This window comes from Aplidium turbinatum, chromosome 17 (assembly GCF_918807975.1).
Source record: "Aplidium turbinatum chromosome 17, kaAplTurb1.1, whole genome shotgun sequence".
NCBI classification, from domain to species: domain Eukaryota; kingdom Metazoa; phylum Chordata; class Ascidiacea; order Aplousobranchia; family Polyclinidae; genus Aplidium; species Aplidium turbinatum.
Window position 1 is genome coordinate 8,853,608 of NC_137488.1, and position 19,538 is coordinate 8,873,145.

At 38.9% G+C, this 19,538-nt stretch overlaps 1 protein-coding gene and 1 non-coding gene across 2 annotated transcripts; both read right to left on the reverse strand.

Annotated features, from left to right (window-relative positions):
- Positions 1 to 23: 23 nt before the first annotated feature.
- Positions 24 to 18,580, reverse strand: LOC145786134 (TBC1 domain family member 30-like). Its single transcript, XM_082597788.1, has 13 exons — positions 18,415 to 18,580; positions 17,692 to 17,834; positions 10,236 to 10,400; positions 9,958 to 10,019; positions 7,522 to 7,713; positions 7,076 to 7,267; positions 6,543 to 6,711; positions 5,809 to 5,980; positions 5,016 to 5,243; positions 4,627 to 4,757; positions 4,370 to 4,552; positions 3,315 to 3,413; positions 24 to 2,981 (listed from the first exon to the last, which is right to left on the reverse strand). The coding sequence occupies exons 1-13, from the start codon at positions 18,483 to 18,485 to the stop codon at positions 2,800 to 2,802; spliced, it is 1,989 nt and encodes a 662-aa protein (XP_082453914.1). The 5' UTR covers positions 18,486 to 18,580; the 3' UTR covers positions 24 to 2,799.
- Positions 18,581 to 19,175: 595 nt separating this feature from the next.
- LOC145787019 (U6 spliceosomal RNA) lies at positions 19,176 to 19,278 on the reverse strand. Its single transcript, XR_014291346.1, has one exon. It is a non-coding gene; the product is annotated as a U6 spliceosomal RNA (small nuclear RNA).
- Positions 19,279 to 19,538: the final 260 nt, after the last annotated feature.

The following is a 19,538-nucleotide window of genomic DNA, read 5'->3' on the forward strand; positions in this document are numbered from 1 at the left end:
ACAAAATCGCCAAACGATTTATTTCGTTAGTTAAAACTAATAATTACCAAACGTAAAAAGTGAAGTTGCTGAACGAAGAAATTTGAAATGTTAGCACACAACCATATAAACTTTACATCGCTTGTGGGTTCCCCCTATAGGAATAACAGTTTCTCAAGCCAACATTCCAACAGCAAGTTTACACCATATCGTGTGCAGGTCTTAACTTGTAGTTGGAATGCCAGATATTGGCATGAGGAACTGGAATTGCTATAGTGGCAAGGTTGCAGCGACAAAAAGTCTTACATGCCAGAAAATACTTTTCTACTTTAGCGCACTACCGTTGCACTGAGATACACAATATGCAAAATCCGTCATTTTTACATCGATTCAACGTTTGCAGACGTGGCAAAATCGGATTTTGTTACCGAGCCATTTAAACTACCGGCAACTATAACACTAAAAATATCTCTAAAACTAAGTTTTAAAAGACTTAAATAGCTTCATTTGACATTAAAAAAATCAGGACTCGCTGCATAAAACATTACAAGTAGTTTGAACACACTAGAAACAAGCTAAACATCTCGACCTGACATACATCCAAATACTACTACTCGATGAAGAATTCGTCATGAGCACAATCATAAGCCAAAGAAAACTTGTCTTATTGCACAGTTATACGATACCAAAGTGGCTTAAACAGGTACACAAAATGGATCTGTAATAAAACGATTACCTCGTTGTTCGTTTGAAAAGCGAGCATTAGGTATAGAATGATTTGAATAGAATAAAATTAGAAAACATCAGATTGCTGATGAGTAAATGAAACGAAAAACAAGGTTTGATATTGCTATGACGTTAGCAGCAACGTATGTTCGTCTAGCTCTAAAGGGTTGTTTTTACTAAGTTTCACATAACCAATTAATTCGGTTTGCAGTAGAAATTCAAAAGAGCAGACTATAAATTTGGGAAATACCATGAACGGATGATTCACAACAAAGCAAGAAGGTTTAAGACAATTATTCAAATTGCAACAAGAGCCAACACCACAAATCCAGACAACAATTGATGAAAAAATTACACCAAGCAGCTTACTAAAAATTATAGGGTTTGATATACTGTATTTGTAACGTCTTTTCTTCATATGTAACTACTTTTCCGTGGTGAAAAAACAGTGCTGCGCTTAATTTTTTGGTTTGGTTTAAATAATGTTCTTCAACCTAATGATAGTAGAATTTGTCAGCTCAAGAAAATTAGAAAAAAAAGTGACAAATAAAGTGAACTGACGAATTACGCAAACAGGTCAAAACTATAACGACTTCTGCTGGGATCGACTAGAACAGTGGTTCTCAACCTTTTTGACCTTGCGGCACCCTATCAAAGAGATAAATAGTTTGCGGCACCCTGGTAAAACTGGATCAATTTTATGAGGTTTCTGCATTTCAAATAACTGTATGAAATAACAGAATGAGTTGTACAGTAGCCTATAGCGCGGGTAAATAAAGGTATTTATTCAAAAGTTAGTGTGAAATTTGGGCATGACTTCTTGCACAAAGGCCCTTAATATTTGGAGGCACATTCGATAAAGCCACTCGCATTTCTTCCTCGACTATAAGCAGTCGTTCTCGTTTTTTAGTTTTTATGTTCGTTAATACAGAAAATCCACTTTCACATAGGTATGACGTGGAAAACTGCAGCAAAAGCACAATAGCTTTCTTCCAAACGCAAGGTTATATATTCATTTTGAATTTTTATCCAGAACTCGTCGAGAGGCATCTGCTTGTGCATAAGCTTAAAATTTCCATTGTTACGAATGTCAATTAATTCTTCTTCTTCTTCTTTAAGATTCAAAACAATATGAGAGTCCAGTAAAAATGGATTTCTCGGTATCTTCGCAAAATAAAATCATGAAACCTTGCAATAATGATGCGTTTTAAACGTTTTTATGGAAAGAACAACAACGAGTTAAAATCTCTTTCACACTGTTTTTCCTGGTTGAGAAAACAAAGGCTTACCGCGGATTATCAACCTACCGCCAGCGACTTCCCCACTAAGCGACTCTCCAGAAAGGAGCAGGGAATAACTGGGAGACGCCAAACTTAATACGCACTGAAACCCGGTTAGAAATAAATAAATTTCGCTCTTAACGGGTTAAAGTTAAAATAAAGAATGAGCCGCAGTATTGCAATATCTCAATATCTCGCGGCACCCTTGAGCATTGCAATTGGCACCCCAGGGTGCCGCGGCACCCCGGTTGAGAACCACTGGACTAGAATAAGACGATCTGACGAATTCTACTGTTGTAAGTGATTTGTAATTCAACAAAAAATAATAAAGCGGTGGTAGAAAAAAATAGCACAAGTAAAAAATAAAACAGTATTTGGAATAGAAATTGCACACCACATGTAAGTATTATTTGCTAGCAGACAAGCTCGCAAAAGAAAACAAGCCGATTATAAATTTAGTCGCAAATACTACCTTCTGCTGTTGATCACGTGAAACAAAACTAATGATACCTCTACCCGGGTACAACTACCCACCAATCAAAGTTCGCTATCTAAAATTCTATAGTGTTCCATGTTGGACTTGCTTATGGCCGTTCAGTAGTGTACGTGGTCAAATTGTGTGTCACCTTAGACAACAAAATCCGTCATTTTGGAAGCAACGTTTGCAGACGTTGAATCAATGTAAAAGTGACGGATTTTTCTGTCTGGGATGTGTTCAGGGGATCTCGTCAGACACGTCAAATCGAAGAAAAATAAATACAGGAAGCAGTTGACTGGAGTGCAAGAACATCAATATTTTAAGCTTGAGGCTCAATCACATAAGATTGAAACCGTGTTCAGAGGATGATTTGGATGGCGGTGCAGACGCATCGGATGATTGCTTTGAAGGGACGCTTAAAACTGGTTTGGTGGCTTTATTGGAAGCTTTAGACTTTTTCGAGCTTGTATGTCGATCTTTAATCTTCAATGGTGTCATTGAAAGGTTCTGAACTTTAGCTAAACGAAAATAAATTGTGTTCGGATTTGCAACTGAATAGAGATTGTGAGCACTTTTAGCGTTTTGAAGAGAAAAATTTGGGGAAAATGCAAGATTTAAAACCAGTGATAGAAACATCTGCTTTGCAAACATAAAAAGGCAGCTACAAGTTAAATTGCTGACCATCGAACATGAAAAATCAAGTTGCACAGATAAAGCAAAATAATAATCAGAAAAATATATCACGAAGCTGGAACCGTAGCTACAACAAAAAGCAACACTAATGGCGTTGAAAATAATGGGACAGTCAACTAATACTAAACTGCTACAAGCTTTTACAAACAACAACTTACCATCGTTTCTTCCTATAAGCAAGTGGTTCACCATGGCAGGGACTTGCACCTTTGGAGAAATGTCTCGTCGCTCAAGTTTTTTTGAGTTGTTTGTAGGCACTAAATATATATGTGAATGTAGTCAATGCTTTAGTAAAAAAACATAAGTGTTAACTCGCAGAGGATGCGTTTATTCAACAGCAAAATAAGCGCCAGTGACGCAATTATCTTAAACATATGAACTCTGGGAGGGGGCAGGTGGATGCGAACACATCCTTGTTCAACATACAGATATATTGCTAGCTTTCACACTGTATGTTATTGAAGCAAAGTCATGCAATTACATTTACAAAAGACATACTACTTTTCATAACCGTAGTAGAAGGGAGTGCAGGAGGAACGGTTACTCATCCGTTACAAAAAAAACGTCGCAAATTTGGGCAAAAATGTCCAGTTATTTCGGAAAATCAATATCAGCATGATGTTACGACATCTGATCAGTTTAAAAGCTTTGCATATTTGTTATAATTTATGAAATACATTAACAGTTTCCCATTAGCGCGTGACTTCGTGAACGAAGAAGCTTCAAGATTAAGCGGCGCTGTTTTGGTCTCGGGGTGTGCGCTTGAGCAACGCACGTTAAGGACTGCTCTCCATTTAGCGGCATTTAATGGATGGAGTAATTCCCTGGCAACACTTCAACAATCGGTAACTTCACTCTGTAAATCTCGGTGGCCGCGCCTGCGTCAGTGGTTCAAAGCCTTTACAAGTATGCGAAACTGCCAAGCTTTTCCGGTCCGAGGATAAAGATTCAATTAATCATTAATGTAAAACGCATTATCATCGATTTTGGAAACTATTGCCTGTGGTAATTGAGTTTGGGCAGAATGCTAAACTTCGAATCAGTACCTGCAGGAAATTGCAAAAATGCAGCGTTTTTACTGTTTTATGCTTGCAAAGACACAATATGAGCAAACTTTGTTCGCACCCTCAACATTTTTTATTCTACGGCTATGCTACTTTTATAGTCCAATTTGGTTAACCACCACTTTTCGGTACAACTGGCAAGGCTTTACCTGGCTTAGTATACACGAGGTGAGCTTTCAGCTGTCTTGTTCGTATGGACATGTACTGGTTCTTTAAGGCCGCTATGTCTGTCGACATCCTCTCTGCCATCATGCTGCTGCCACGTTGGACCTGGAAGCTGGCGGCCAACTGATCGCGGCTGCTTGCATGCTCGAGACTTTGCTTGTTCGATTCTGAGAAAAAATAGGAGCGAGGGTCAGATGGCAACTTTATGATAGAGACTGATTAAAACGCCTCAGCTGCTCACTTTTCTTGTCATGCGTTGAGGCGGGAGTTGGGACGTTGGACACAAACCCAGTGAAGCAGAAAAAGGGAGGTTCATCGTCGTGGCCACCCAAAGCTTGACTGTGGACTCCGTCGTTCGTGCCATGACTCGGACTGTGAGATAATGTAAGTTAGTTAGTGACGTCAGAAAAGTAAAAGGACCACAATGCTCTTGATTGCATACTGAAAATCGACAGAGATACTCCATTGAGTTAATTCTCCAAATTCGTTAGTTTATGTTGCATCACAAAAGCGTATAGATTTCTATTTTAAACGGAAAAAACCTCCCTGTTTATTCTCATCTCTGTTCCAAGCCATAACGCACAAACACAACCAAATGCCAATAGACATTGTAATGTTTCAATTTCAAACCTAAGTTCTTCGTCTTTTAGATCCTCGCCACTCTCAGCAGCAAACGGGGTGATGTTGTACGTGTATTTTTCACGGAGTTCTTTCAAATGCGGAAAAGGAAACGAAGCAACCCTGTAGGATAAGCGGACCAACTCATCGGTATTTATCAGTTTTCCGTTCAGTGCTTTTTGCATCAGCGTTGACATGCTGCAATAGAACTCGTCCGCAGAATGAGTTTCTCCGATTTTTCTGAAACCAAAACGTACTTCTAAAGTTTTCCACCACTCGAGTAGATTTAGAAAGTTATTGTAGAACGATTTTACTCTGTACCTTGACGGGAATAAATTTTACAATAAAACATTTTTCTTCAGTTTACATTGGAACCGCGTTTGCAACTGCGCATTGTATAAAACACGCTAAAGTCTTCGGTTTTTTAACTGCCAAGGTCTGAACGCTTCCTAATGTGCTTAGTTTACATAAAAACTAACTAGATGTGACGTCAGGGATGTAGCACGAGCGTAATATTTACACAACGACGATTAAAAGTTACCAGCAGAAGACCGGTGTGGGTCACAAAACATTACTCAGCATTATTTTCAGAAAGGTCTATCCTATTCAGATATCATGTGAGATATCCATGTGACGTCTATTCTACGTTTATCGCCATATGTGACGTAATATGATGGTTTTGACAACCATTCTAGCAGTCATTGAATAATGCTCAATGAGCATGGTGTATCTACAATGCAACAAAGGAATCGTTCATTAAGATTATAAGCTCAACGTAAGCGCAAACAAATTATCGATTTCTTACTCTCCCAGTTTTGCCCAAATAGCGAGAGCAACCCGCAGCAATATTTCGTTGCCATCCAATAGCACACTATCCCATATCCTCAACACGGCATTGAAAGGCAAGCAAGTCGCAAACAGCGTCAAGAACCACTGCATTGTGAACACGTTGGTCAGCGGGGGCTCATAGTTCGAACCTGAGTGACAAAAAATGTTGTTTGTCCAGCTTTAAATCTAGAGACTGTTTCCAGAGAGTAACACCTGTCATTTTTACATCGATTCAACGACTTCAGACGTTCTTCAGACTCAATTATATTTTGCAGTCGGGGTGCTTGCTTGGGCGACAAAATCTGTCTATTTTACAATAATAGGCGTTGATTCAGGGAAAAAATAGAGGAACTTTCCTACCCGAGGTGGTATGAAACGGTAACACCTTTACAACTTTTATGTTGTGGTAACAGCACTAGAAGACACCAACACAGTGGCTCTGAGGTTAATGCTCTTGCCACTGCTTCTAATGGCAAGGGTTTGATTTCTGGTTGGAAAATCTTCAACAATGTCTTTTTCTAACTAACCAACTGGTGGTGGAAGTGCCAATCAAAACAAACATTTAATGATATCGTTGACAATTTGCTCACCGATCAATACAGAGCCGGCAAACGTATGGCGACGTTGAAACGATGTACAAATGGACATTTTTGCTAACCTGACTAGCACTAATTTCCAGTGAATTATTCAACAGCTTGTTTCCAAAAATACCTTTTGATGCTTCGTTAGCTTCCTTTTGTAAGATATCCAAGTGCTTTGATAGCTGAGGCAATCGTGCTTTCAAAAGGTCACGAAAGACAGCCATGTCGACCGAAAGAGCCTGAAGGTTGTTTGCAAAGTAATTCTCAGGCAACACTCCGTCAACGAGAAACACCATAATCTGAACAAGAAATCACAATTTTATTACAAACTTGAAGTAAAGTAATAGTGAAAAAACGCAAAAAGCAGTTGATTTGTTAAACGCAAAGGTGAATGGCTGGTTGGATGCATTGTTCTATTTTCCGCTACGTTGAGTACGTAATACACGTTTAGAGTATGTCTGCAGTTATACTGAAGGATCAGTAAAGGTAGCTTTAGTCGTCTCTCTAACCACTTTCAAACGAAAGCAAATGACAACACCACTCTCAACCAAGACAGTGAATCAATGTAAAAAACAGTTGATTTACTGTCTGGAAAGCATCATATATAGTGAAGTTTTACGAAAGCTTGTGTATGTCAAGCTTGGTGTTGTCAAGAAAACTCACTTTGAAAGCGGCTTCCTCATTTCCTTCCGTGACTTGCAGTATGAGAGCAGCAAGAACGTTGAAGCCTTGACAATATCCCACTGCCTGGTTCCAACGGGCGTAAGCAAGCAAGACTCTCTTCAACACCAAACGATCCTCTATGCTACTTTCTTCTGACAGAGAAACATTCGTGTAACCGGTTCGATGCAAATCCTGTTCACATAAAGTAGTTTTTTTTTTAAAGTAGAGATGAAATTTGAATTATCAGATGTACAAAAAAAAGTACAAACATAATTTGTGTAAAAATACAGCACAAGCACCACTACACACTGTGCAAAGACTCATCAAAAATATTTATTTAAGATAAACTTCAACAAATGAGAACATAGAAAGTTGAAGGCATCCCATTAATCTGTGTGTTAATGCGATGTTATATCGCTAAAACGAAGTAAATTTAAAACACAAACCTTGACTATTTGGTTTCCTAAACTTTCATCTGCGGGGCATATGCGGTCACTGAAAACGCGGTTTACAATTTCAGATGTGATTGTATGCTTCGTATTCATGTAGTGATCGGCCAAACACATCCAAATTCGTTTCCTCCAACAGGTTGGCATTCCACCAGGCAACCGCACAATGGCACGTAATGCGTCACACCACTTGAAAGTATAACAATTGCTTTAGATATGATATGGCTTTTCGGTCAAGCAAACCGATTTTATTGATTTTTTTGTCGTATCCAGGTTTACGCCGGTGGTTGAAGATTTAGATTAAGTGGATGGAAAAGCAAAGAAGCTAATCTTCGCGTCGACCTTTAGGCGTGCCTGTAAGTGCCGCATGCTGTTGAGCGGTGTCGAACCGGCGCCCTTTCGAGTACCGCACCAGGGCTCTCACCACTCAGCAAACCAGCCGATCTTAACACTGATCACTTTAGTTTTAAATTCGGTCGTGTGACTGATCAAGCTATCTTGATTTTGAGTTTCGCCATGGACTATTGCCTCTCAACACGGCAAAAAATCCAATCTTAGACAAGTTTGCAAGCACTTTGATGAAAGAGAACAGGCCTTAAAACTCGTGTTTTTTTCCGAGAGCTCCTTCTCGGCGGCCAAATCTGCGTGCTTGGAGGCCAAAATACTAATAACGACAGCACAAGTAAATAGAATTAAACTTGCAACAATGCCAAAATGATCACGTAGTGTTGTTGAAGTCTGGGCGACGTCCTGCTATAGAATCGTTGTACCATGCAATAACTGCTTTATCGGGACTGTAATCCGGTATTGCGGAACCAACTAACGACACTAAATTGTTTCAACTGCATACCGCTTTTCACAAAAACCTGGTCATTTACGAGTATACCGTTATGATGTCACCATTGAGGGTGTGAAGTCACTAACCCACAACGGAAACATTTCTCAACTCTGAAGACACGTGTTTTCCTCTTGGATGTCAACTAACCCACCCAGACAACAAAATCCATCATTTTTACATTGATTTTACGTTTGCAGTTGTTAAATCAGCAGGCCTCGAAATTCGTTTTTGTTGACGGCGTACAAACGTGTCCGGTCTGAGCAGCTATCTCGGCGGACAAATTAAGTCTCACGGCGTACATACCAGTTTTAGCATCGATCGTCATGCTTAATTGCTTAATCACTTTATCTTGATAATTCTTCGCCATTTGAGAACTATAGCTACGGATTAGAAGGCTGTTTAAAATTTCAGCGAAGTCACTGACTCTAAAAAGCTTTCATCAGAACAACGACGTGCGCTTGAAGAATCAAAGCGCCGTGTAGCTGTTCAATACGCCGCATAACTAATTAACTTCCACCGAACGAGGTCGTGTGGCTTCTTGCGTCACAATGCTCTGGGCACTAGTCGGAAAACTTCTACACTGAAACGCTACTATTTTCTGTTGTGCAAAGTTTCACTAGGCTATTTTTCTTTAGGTTTATTTTTGCGCGTCATGTGAGCGAAAGTGAATTTTCCCTGGGCCTTTTCTTTCTTACTGTAATACCAAAACTACCGTAAATAAATTTTGCTGCATCTTGCTGTAATAGCCGACTCGTATAATCTAATTTTGTAACCAACCTTGCCTTATCAATATTACTCGGAGATCAAAGCCAGACATTGTGACGTATGACTTGAACTAAGTTGCGCGTGATTAGTGTAAAAGTACCGGTACTCCCATCGGCGAAGAATTCACCTTTGTTACGCTGATTCAACGTCACCAATCGTAAATATCGAATGTTTTCCTGCTTGAATGGAAGCTAAGGGATACAGTATTCACATTTTCTAGATGCGCGCTAGAATGCACGGGAAATTATATATTCGCATCAATTGTTCGTGCTATGCAATGACGATTTTTATCAATATTTCTCGGCGGACAAATATGACCGATCTAGATCGTACTTCCCGCGGACATCACATGCTGTGACGGCGGACATGACCGCCGTGTCCGCCGTGAATTTCGAGGCCTGAATCAGGGTAAAAATGACGAATCTTGTTGTCTGGGTAGTTCTCCTTTTTAATAACGATTCAATGTCCGACAACATTGAATCGACATAAAAACGACAATATTGGCAGCCGATGTAAATTAGTACTTCGGATTAACACTTTGTTAAAATAAACATGACTTGGGTGATCACAGCTGGATATTTTCCATGCAATTGCAAATGTTTCCGCATAATACAACAGTGGTGATTATGACGCGCTGACCTAATTCTGCGTCACTCTTTGATAATACATATTTTCGACAGTTAATCCACGATCATTCTATTGCGAAATTAAATAATTAGCTAGAAGAAACCGGCGGCCGAATTGGCCGACTGAGGAGGTAGCACCGGCGGTCATTCAAGCACTACTTAGCGGCCATGGCCGCCGGCTGCTTTAAGGCTTGAGAGAATTACCTGATTAAATCCTTCTCCACCTTCAGGGGGTTCCATATTGAACTGCAATTTCGCATCTACCTCTAACACAAAATAAGAAAATGCAATTACGGTATGTTATTGTTCAGCTGTAAATTGTTCTATACCTACAGGCTACAAGCAACTTTCACGACAAGACAGATTAATGCTCACAACTTTGGAGATTTTTTAGATTAAACATACTAGAAATGAAGGCAAACCTACATATTTTTGATAATATCAGCACTGCAAGAAAACCACAGATTAATTTAATAACTTACTTCGTTTTTTGGATACAGCTTGCAAGACGGCAGTCACAGTATCACAATATCTTTTATTTTTGTCTCTGAGACGATTTCTTTGCTTTAGCTGACGAACTAACTTTGTAGACATTACAGATATACGCTTGTCGATATCTTGCTTGATTGCTTTTAGTTCATCGATTTCTGAAATAAATTTATGGCGATAGCAAAGAAAATAGAAACTACACACAATTGCTCAATAAGTATATGATATATATATGTTCAATTATGGTTGATTGGCAAACATAGCCCAAGAATCTGTTGCAGCTTGTCAGAAAGTGTTCCAAAATCTGAAAGTAACTGATATTTGTGTAAGCATGCAAAATATGACCAGTGGCCCAGTGCGCTACTCACACTTCTGGTTTATGCACCTCTGTTTATGAAAAAAAAATTATATAATAAAAAAACAGATATATATATTAAGGCGATGTGAAAATCAAAAAATTTAAAAAAATCAAAAATCGAATTATCACACAGGGTGACTATTGCTATGTAGAATATTTCTGTAAAATTTCACGCAAAAATATTCAGTAACCTTAAACATGTAGTCGATTTTGTCCTTGGCATTTCTTGCCAGCACAGAGTTGCCAGGTACAAATTTTTTTGAAGAAAAAACTTTGTTTATCTTTTTTAAATTGTAAAAATTTCCAACTTTAACAACCACAACAACAATTACATATGATGCGACTGCTAGTTGCCCTTTTAGGTAAAGGCTGGTGGTGTACGGTAAAATATTAAACAATCACCTGGCAACCCTATTTTTGCTTGGTCAGCAAAAACTGATGATATTAAAGCCTTTTTCACTTCCATGGCAAGAGTAGGAACGCACTGTGCATAAGATGACACTTTGGTTTTGTTGTAGTAATATGTATTACATAATCACACAACGCACTGCATTAATATTCGATTGTTTTCGCCGATTTACATTTGTTTTTTGACAGATATAGTAACTGCAACTCTCCAATGGTAGCTTACACATCAACCAACCAACTTTATATGTGCTTGTAAAACGTGCACAAACGAATGAAGAATAAAGACAATGAACAAGAAACAGTGGTGAATATCAAAACATTATACTGCAGCCAATGAAAGAAAGTCAGATTTCGTGTCTGCTTTCGGCAAGACCCTACGCGAAGCAATTCTCGCCCGAATGAAACCATCCCGTTGTTGATGGCCAGCAATACTTCCACAGTCGTTAGTGACTTCCCAAATGAGACGCCGCACTGCCCGCACAGCCTGAGTATGGGCAGGAAAATGAGGGTATTCAAACTTTGTGTTTATCAAACCCTTTAGTTCATCCATGGTCAAGTGTGAAGTAAGGATAGACTCAGTAAGCGTGGCATGGTCCCAATCAAAGAGAACAGTGAGTTGGCATCCAAATTTAATTTTGGTTTGGAAAAAGTGCGGACAGAAACATCACAAGAGTTACTGCCTTTGCGAATATTTTCTAACATGTTCACAGAAAAAGATCGCAGAGCAGGATCATCACTGAATACCGGGCATTGTCACATTCAGATGTACCAAGTGCAGCTGGTTCGAAAGGAGAGTCAATTTCTTCATCAATTGCTGCAGAAAACTGCTGTTTTTTCCAGTTCTCTTCCTCTATCACTTGTGACTTCTTTTGCTGCAGCGAAATCATCTCCTCGCTGTTGTTTGAGGCTCTTGAAAAACAAGTTTTTTGTGTGATTGATAAATGTAAAGAACACAAAATAATCCATGTAAATCAGTTCAGTTTGTTTTTATTTCTGACTGTCACAACGAAAAACAATATATGCCAAACATAACAATTAATTCTCTCTCGGACAAATGGCAGTAAAAATCAGTGATAGTCAAGAAAAATCTTCTCGCCATAGCACGACTAGCTTTAGTGAAAGCACAAGCCTGCCTTTACAGACATAGAAATCAGAACATCTGAATCACTTTCCCACGAGGAAATGCTTTAGGAAATTGAAAAATCCTTAAACCACCTACTATCTAGAGTTGGTTGAACTACATCTGCAATGGTGAAGTGGGGTTGTAGAATTGGCAGTAACCCATTCTCCTTCTCATATGGCTCCATTCAACAAATATAACAACAAACCAACCCTAGTACACAACATGGGACATGTCTATGCATGACCCTGTTATCAAAGAATATACTTATAAAAGCCTTACATTTCATAGAAAATTACTAGACAAAAAAGTTTGAAAAGATACCGTATGTAAGAACTTACCTTTTTGTTAACTCTCTTTTGAAGCGTTTTCGTTGTCCTTTTGTCAAGAGTCCCAATTTGGTATAACGGTGCTTCTACTCTACGATAACGTTGGGAGAGGAGAAACCTCAATTGTTTTAGGAATGCGATCTTCATTTGAAAAGAGAATAGTTAGCTTTTTTCCAGCTTCCTGAAAAATTAATTCCTTATGAGTGCTCTGTCTCTGTAAACGTGCATTAATTATTTCAACACATTAAGGTTTTGAAAAGTGTCTTCTAGTTGGTTATTGTAGCCTACGTGTACTGTTCATTCATGCAAGCTATATGTTAGTATTTTTAACAACTACCCTTCATCCATACGAAGATATACGAGTTGGTCTATGTTTTATGTCACTACCAAGCTTAATTAAAACCAGTCAGAGAAAAACTTGCAGTAATAAAGTACTTGAGTAATGAGTATCACCTTTAACAAAGTACAGAATGCAAGAACATATCGTAGTGTTGGTAAATCAGCAGTGGGAACTTCCTTGGAGGGTCCAATGACAGAAGAGCTTTCCATGCTTCTTACTCTCTTTTTAGAACTTTTAGGCATGATTAAACAGTTAACAATGCTACCCACAACAAGGTCAGCTTTATGAACTAAAGATAATATGTGAAGAGATTAATGTATTTTTTTGAAGAAAAAAAACATAGCCCACTTACAGTACGGTACACAGAACTAAGAATTTAAGTGCTGAAAACTTAGTTGTCTGAGCCTTCCGTAATACTATGAACTTTATTAGTGTCATTCTCAAAGCTACGTATAAAAAATACACAACCACAAACACCAACTTCACCTGAATAAGCAGTTCTTATTCCAGAAGACCTGATAATTACAGACACTGCCTCTTAGGCCTACTTTACACAATTTGGAAAACCTAGCCTAAACTAACTTTGAACCGAAGCCTGAATGATTATTTAACAACCAAGCATAAAATCATAGCAAACATTTCGGCTGAACACAACTTCTTATCTGAATTTTGCAGCCTTATCTTCAATAATAATCAGCAATTCAGCATCTCAAGGTATAAATCTCTCAGCAGCAGACAGCAATCGCTCGCGCGCGCGTGTGTGCGGCACACAACGCGTTTTCCCTAACTAGCCATTCAGAGCGCGCTATCTGGATCACGTGGATTGATGCGTTGTGATAGTATTTTTTGTGGAATCACCTTGCAAGAATTAGAAAATACTAACCTTAAAACGCTTACATGTTTACGGATACTGGATTTTATTGCATAAAACTTCACAAAAATACTCTACACAACAGTAGTCACCCTGTGTGATAATTCGATTTTGTCCATTCAAATTTCACATCGCCTTAATATATATATACAATGTTGACCTCATTTCATAACAATGAAACACACAAACATACAGCTTAAGTACATACATCCACTGGCGCCGACTTACGGGGTTACGGGGTGGTAGCCACCCCGTTTAGGTTACATTACTTACTGCAAATAAATGTAATTTGAACGGACGTTTAAATCTTTTTTTGATCATTGGTTTTCGCTTCAAGTCAACGTAAAGCAAGAGGTGAACCAACACAGTATTGCGAAGAAAATGATTGTTTTTGTCACAAGCATGATACTCGCGTAACATCAAGCAAGCTACATGAAGATTACGCAACACGTGGCTAAGAGTTTTTTCCTTGTTGTTGTTGCGATCGGTTTATTTGTTACTTGTCATAAGTCATTGTTACATTTGTTAGGTTTACAATGGGATATATTAATCAATAAAATACGATCTTTCCTTTGCCTCCCTCAAAAATCTTGTTTTGAAAAATTTTAAACTGCTCATAATATCGACATGGAAACAGTTCTGCTTGCCAAGGATCTAGCATCGGAAGAGAACAGAGCTGCTTTTGAAAATGTCGCTGCCACATATAAAGATGACATAAACCCAACGCTTCTGCGCCTGGAATTGTAACAGCTGGAAAGTTTTCAACAGCAAAAATAGATTTTTGTTTCAACTATGTCGCAACTGCTTGATCTATTTGCAAGCAATGAAACAATTTCATTAATGCTTCCAAACGTGGTCTGCATTGTGAAAATATACTTATCGTTGCCTTCCACCACCTGCGAGGCGGAGCGATCGCTTAGTGCGCTCAGGCGCATAAAAACCTACTTGCGATCTACCATGACGCAACAGCGATTGAACCACGTCCTAATTTTAAATGTTTATCAAGCTGAAGCTTCACGGTTGCAACTTGATAGAGCTCGACCGATATCACTTTTTCAGGCCGATACCGATATTTATGAAATTTGTAGGCCGATACCGATATATATCGGCCGATATATATCAACTACGAAAAATTTGTTACCAACAAAGTTATTAAGCAACAAACCAGTCCAAAAAAGTTTATGCATTGGTTGCTGTAATGGAAAAACCATTCTTACTACTAATCACAAAAAAACACCAAACAAAAAAGAAACAACCAAATGCAATACTGTTTTGTTTTCAATTCAATATTCAAAGTAGAGGGCTTTTTAAAATTTCAGCGAAGTCACTCTGAAAGGCTTTCAGCGGACCAACGACGTGCGCTTGAAGAGTCACAGCGCCGTGTAGCTGCTTAATACGCCGCATAACTGATTAACTTCCACCGAACGAGGTCGTGCGGAAATTCACAATGCTCCGGGCACGAATCGGAAAACTTCTACAATGACGCTACTATTTTCTTCTGTGCAAAGTTTCACTAGGTTTTTTTCTTTGGGTTTATTTTTGCATGTCATGTGAGCAAAAGTTAATTTTCCCTGGGCCTTTTCTTTCTTACTGTAATACCAAAACTTGACAAATTTTGCTGCATCTTGCTGTGATAGCCTACTTGTATAATCTAATTTTGTAACGAATCTTGCCTTATCAATATCACTCGGAAATCAAAGCCAGACATTGTGACGTAAGACTTGAAATAAGTTGCGCGTGTTTAGTGTAGAAGTACACCAGTACTCCCATCGGGTCTGCTACTATTCGGCGAGTCCAATTCGGCTAGTCCGATTCGGCGAGTGCCCTATTCGGCGATTTTTCAATTTCTTTTTTTTAATTATCGGGTACTACAGTAGCCTAATTATCATTGCCGCTTTTACATCGTTTTAACGTTGCTAAACGTTCAAATAACCCCCTAACTCTTAACCCCCTAATCCTTGACCTCCTAACCCTTGACCTCCTAACCCTTGACCTCCTAACCCTTAACCCCTAACTCCAACCCTAACCTCTAACCCCAACCCCTAAAACGGCAATGATAATTAGGCTACGGTACCTAATAATTAAAAAAAAAAATTAAAAAAATCGCCGAATAAGGAACTCGCCGAAAAGGGCTCTCGCCGAATAGGGCACTCGCCGAATCGGACTAGCCGAATTGAACTCGTCCGAATCGGACTCGCCGAATCGGACTCGCCGAAACGGGCCATTCCGCTCCCGTCGATTCTTAGCGAAAAATTTACCTTTGCTACACTGATTCAATGTCATCAATCGTTGAAGAAACGTAAAACTCTAAGGTTTTCCTGCTTGAATGGAAGCTAAGGGATACAGTATTAACATTTTCTAGATGCGCGCACTAGAATGGGCGGGAAATTATATTCTCGCAACAATTGTTCGTGCTATGCAAGCTTGACAAAGAGGGAAACAGAAAACAAGATGGCGAGACGAACTCTACCAATTCGACAAACACTGGACACAAACGTGCAAAGACAGACAAAAGTATAAACATATGGGGAAGGCCTTCATCCTGCAGTGGAACAACAATGGCTGACAATGATGATGGTGCAAGCACGTTTGAGCAACTTGCGTTTCTTCTAAAATTTGATTTTGCGGGGGCGATATGATTACCTCGGCTTAAGGGGGGCGTTTTGATTATCAGGGGGCATTCTGGTTTAACCCATCTACCGCCCAGCGTAACGATTTCGTCAAAGAGCTCGTATCTTTGTGGTAGCATTTCCTACCTCATACCTGGTGGAAAGGGGATTCAGCTGTGTTGTTCTGCTACATACCGAACAGCAAAACCCACTTGACATATTCATAAGAGGTGGTCTTCGAATGTTTCTCAAGCTTACTTCGAATGTTTTACACCAGATGTGAAGAAACTGGCACTTTCTCACCAAGCCCAAGGTTCACACTGACTACCAGTAGGCCTATACTGTTTTCATGCTCGCAAGTATTATATATATTTGCTTTTCATCAAACATAGTTAGGCTACTATAGTCTCTAAAACCCTTACAGCCTGTTTCACCCTAAAAGGGGGATCATCAGAAGGTCCTTATTCAAATAGAATTATATTTCTACATTTAGAAATTGAAAAATAGAATTCTATTTCTATTGGAATAAGGACCTTTTGATGATCCCACTTTTAGGGTAAAACAAGCTGTAAGGGTTTTAAAGACTGGTAACTAGCCTATATTTGATGTAATTCGCTCTGCTTGGCTTTTTGCTTGGCATTGAGCACTTTAATATTTACTGTTTTATGTTCGCTTTTCGTAATTAATCGTTTTTGTTGGGGGGCGGTAAAATTTTGCTAGTTTATGAAGGGGGCGTTGGGCCCAAAAAGGTTGAGAAACACTGTTCTAAAGGCATGTATGGCTGGTTTTGAGTGTGCTTTTGCTGGCCGATGTTTGTCGGCGAAAAATAGCCGACACAATATATCGGCTACACCTGATATCGGCCGATACATATCGGCTAACCGATATATCGGTCGAGCTCTACAACTTGACCAGTTGATTAACAGTTGGATTGACAGAGCTGCTGTTCGCAAAAATACTTTTGCCAAATGTTAAGTGTCAGAGCAGCAACGTAACAATAAAATTCACGACATATATACCTCCTGCGCTTTGTTTTAAAGATGCTTTATAAATTATCGAACTACAAATCAGGTGTGAAAAGACAATTGCATCTACGAAAACGCTTAGTAAAAATCAAATAAAAACATACAGTTTGAAAGTTTTTAGGTTGCCATATTGTGCTATCCGCCACCCCTTGCAAAAATAAAAGTCGGCGCCTATGCATACATCATATTAAACATCTTATCTGCAATAAAACCAACAAATTGTAAATTGAAATGTAACATTCCATATTAGTATTTTATAAGCCAATAGGCCTTACCAAAACTGGTGCAGTGGTGCAATAAGGCACATGATAATAAATACCGTGGCTCTACAGTCCACTGCCACATAGTTACTGTTCGCAAACACTAGTGCTAGAAGTTAAGTTTCATACCTCTTGCTTTCAAAAATGAAACTTGCAAATTTTTATTCTGTTCTTGCTTAAGTAGTGAACCAGCATCGATGGCTACACCATGAATGCCATCAGATAAACAGGATGTTTCCGTTGAGCTGTCAAGCTGTTTTTGCGAGTGATATCTGAAAAGAGATAATGAAAAAATACCATAAGATCTTCTACAACTATGTTGCAGATTGAGTAGCCTAGTATATTTTGATTTTTACCATCAACACAGCAACCACACACAATGATACCTCATTAGCTCAATGGTTAAGTGCCTGACTCCATGCTGGTTCGGTTCTCGAGGTGTGCGCTTGAGCAATGTTCTCTATTTAGTGGCACCTAGTGGATGGAATAATTTCCTGGCAATAACACTAACAACTATCAGAAACTTCACTCTGTCAATTTCAGTAACCGGCCCTAGGTCTGTGGTTCAAGGCCTCCACAAGTATGCGAAATTGCCAGGAAACACCTATCGAGGCTTTGCCAGTTCGAGAATAAAAATTTAAAACCAACATATTCTGTTTGTAATGTTTGTTTTTTGTCCAAATCGGATAATAGATTAACTAAAATGTGTCACATTTGATGGGATATATACAGGAAGTAACTTACGTAGAATACAATAACAGTCTGAAGATGTCACTGATGGTAATACTGTAGTACAGGCCATTATTGTTATTTCAATGACAGTGATTCATTTACAATACACTGATAAAGTACCTGCTATATATTTCACTCAGTAAACGTTGTACCATGACACGCTTCTGCATATTTTCTCGATGGTTTTCCATAACGAAGTCCCAAGACAGAAAACTACTTGGTGGATGGATGGCAAACAAATGAATGCAAAGAAACCATTTAAACTTTTCTCTTTAAACTAAAGACTTAATCCTGCAGCAATTTAAACCAATTGACAAGCAGAATTGAAGAAAACTATACAAAAATAGAAGAGAAATAAATAAACTAGAGCAGGGGTCACCAACTGGCGGCCCGCCACGCTGTATCGCTGCGGCCCGCGGAAGGTATCAGCGTACAAGTATTACCAAAAATACTTTTCTTGAGGAGTTAAAGAGCACGAAGGCAAAAAATACTTTCCGGGAAGCATATTTTCGCTTTGCATGCGATTCCACCGACCGACCAATCAGATTATAGTTCTAGGTGGGGGTTGCTTAAAGTTATTCCAACGCGATGTCCAGCCACACCGTCCCAGTGGTTGATTAAAACGTCTGTTTTCGAAATTGCCTGTGAGCATAGGGTTGCTTATTGTTTGCAAATGTCATGTAAACACTAGTGTGCGTTTCACCGTTATTGTGTTTCTCGAGCAGTGTTCTCTTTATGCAAGTTTTTGTTGGAAAAATAGGTCGGTGTGCCAACTCAATTTATAATAAATTGGCAAAATATTATATATAAATTTGAAGACTTTTTCTGATTGTATAATGAAAATATTTAGCTTTGTACTGCAAAATGTTTTTTGTTTTTAAAGAAATATGGAACGCTTCACGATTTTGCGTGTCATCCTTGTGCAGGGGCCGTACTAATCTTCTCTGTATCGCTCCAATTTTAGCATATGTACTGCTGACAAACAAACTGCTCTTACAAACAGTCAAAAGAAGAAAATTGAAGTATTTCGGACACATAATAAGGCAAAATTCATTACAAAGATCATTAATAGAAGGGAAGATAAACCGTAAAAGAAGTAAAGGCAGACCAAGAATGATTTGGACAACAAACATCACAAAATGGACAAAATTAACTTATGAATGTGCAGTACGCACAGCTCATGGTCGAGAACAATGGCGCATTGTATCCAACCCTCCATACGAGGAAGGAACAAAATGATGATG

Bases quoted from the DNA above. Each gene is read 5' to 3' on its own strand.
- LOC145786134 (XM_082597788.1), bottom strand. From the start codon at position 18,485: ATGGAAAACCATCGAGAAAATATGCAGAAGCGTGTCATGGTACAACGT. The intron at 5,244-5,808 runs GTAAGAAATCGA...TTTTGGTTTCAG, and splicing joins ATTTGGGCAAAACTGGGAGA to AAAAATCGGAGAAACTCATT. The intron at 2,982-3,314 runs GTAAGTTGTTGT...ATTTTCGTTTAG, and splicing joins GCTTATAGGAAGAAACGATG to CTAAAGTTCAGAACCTTTCA.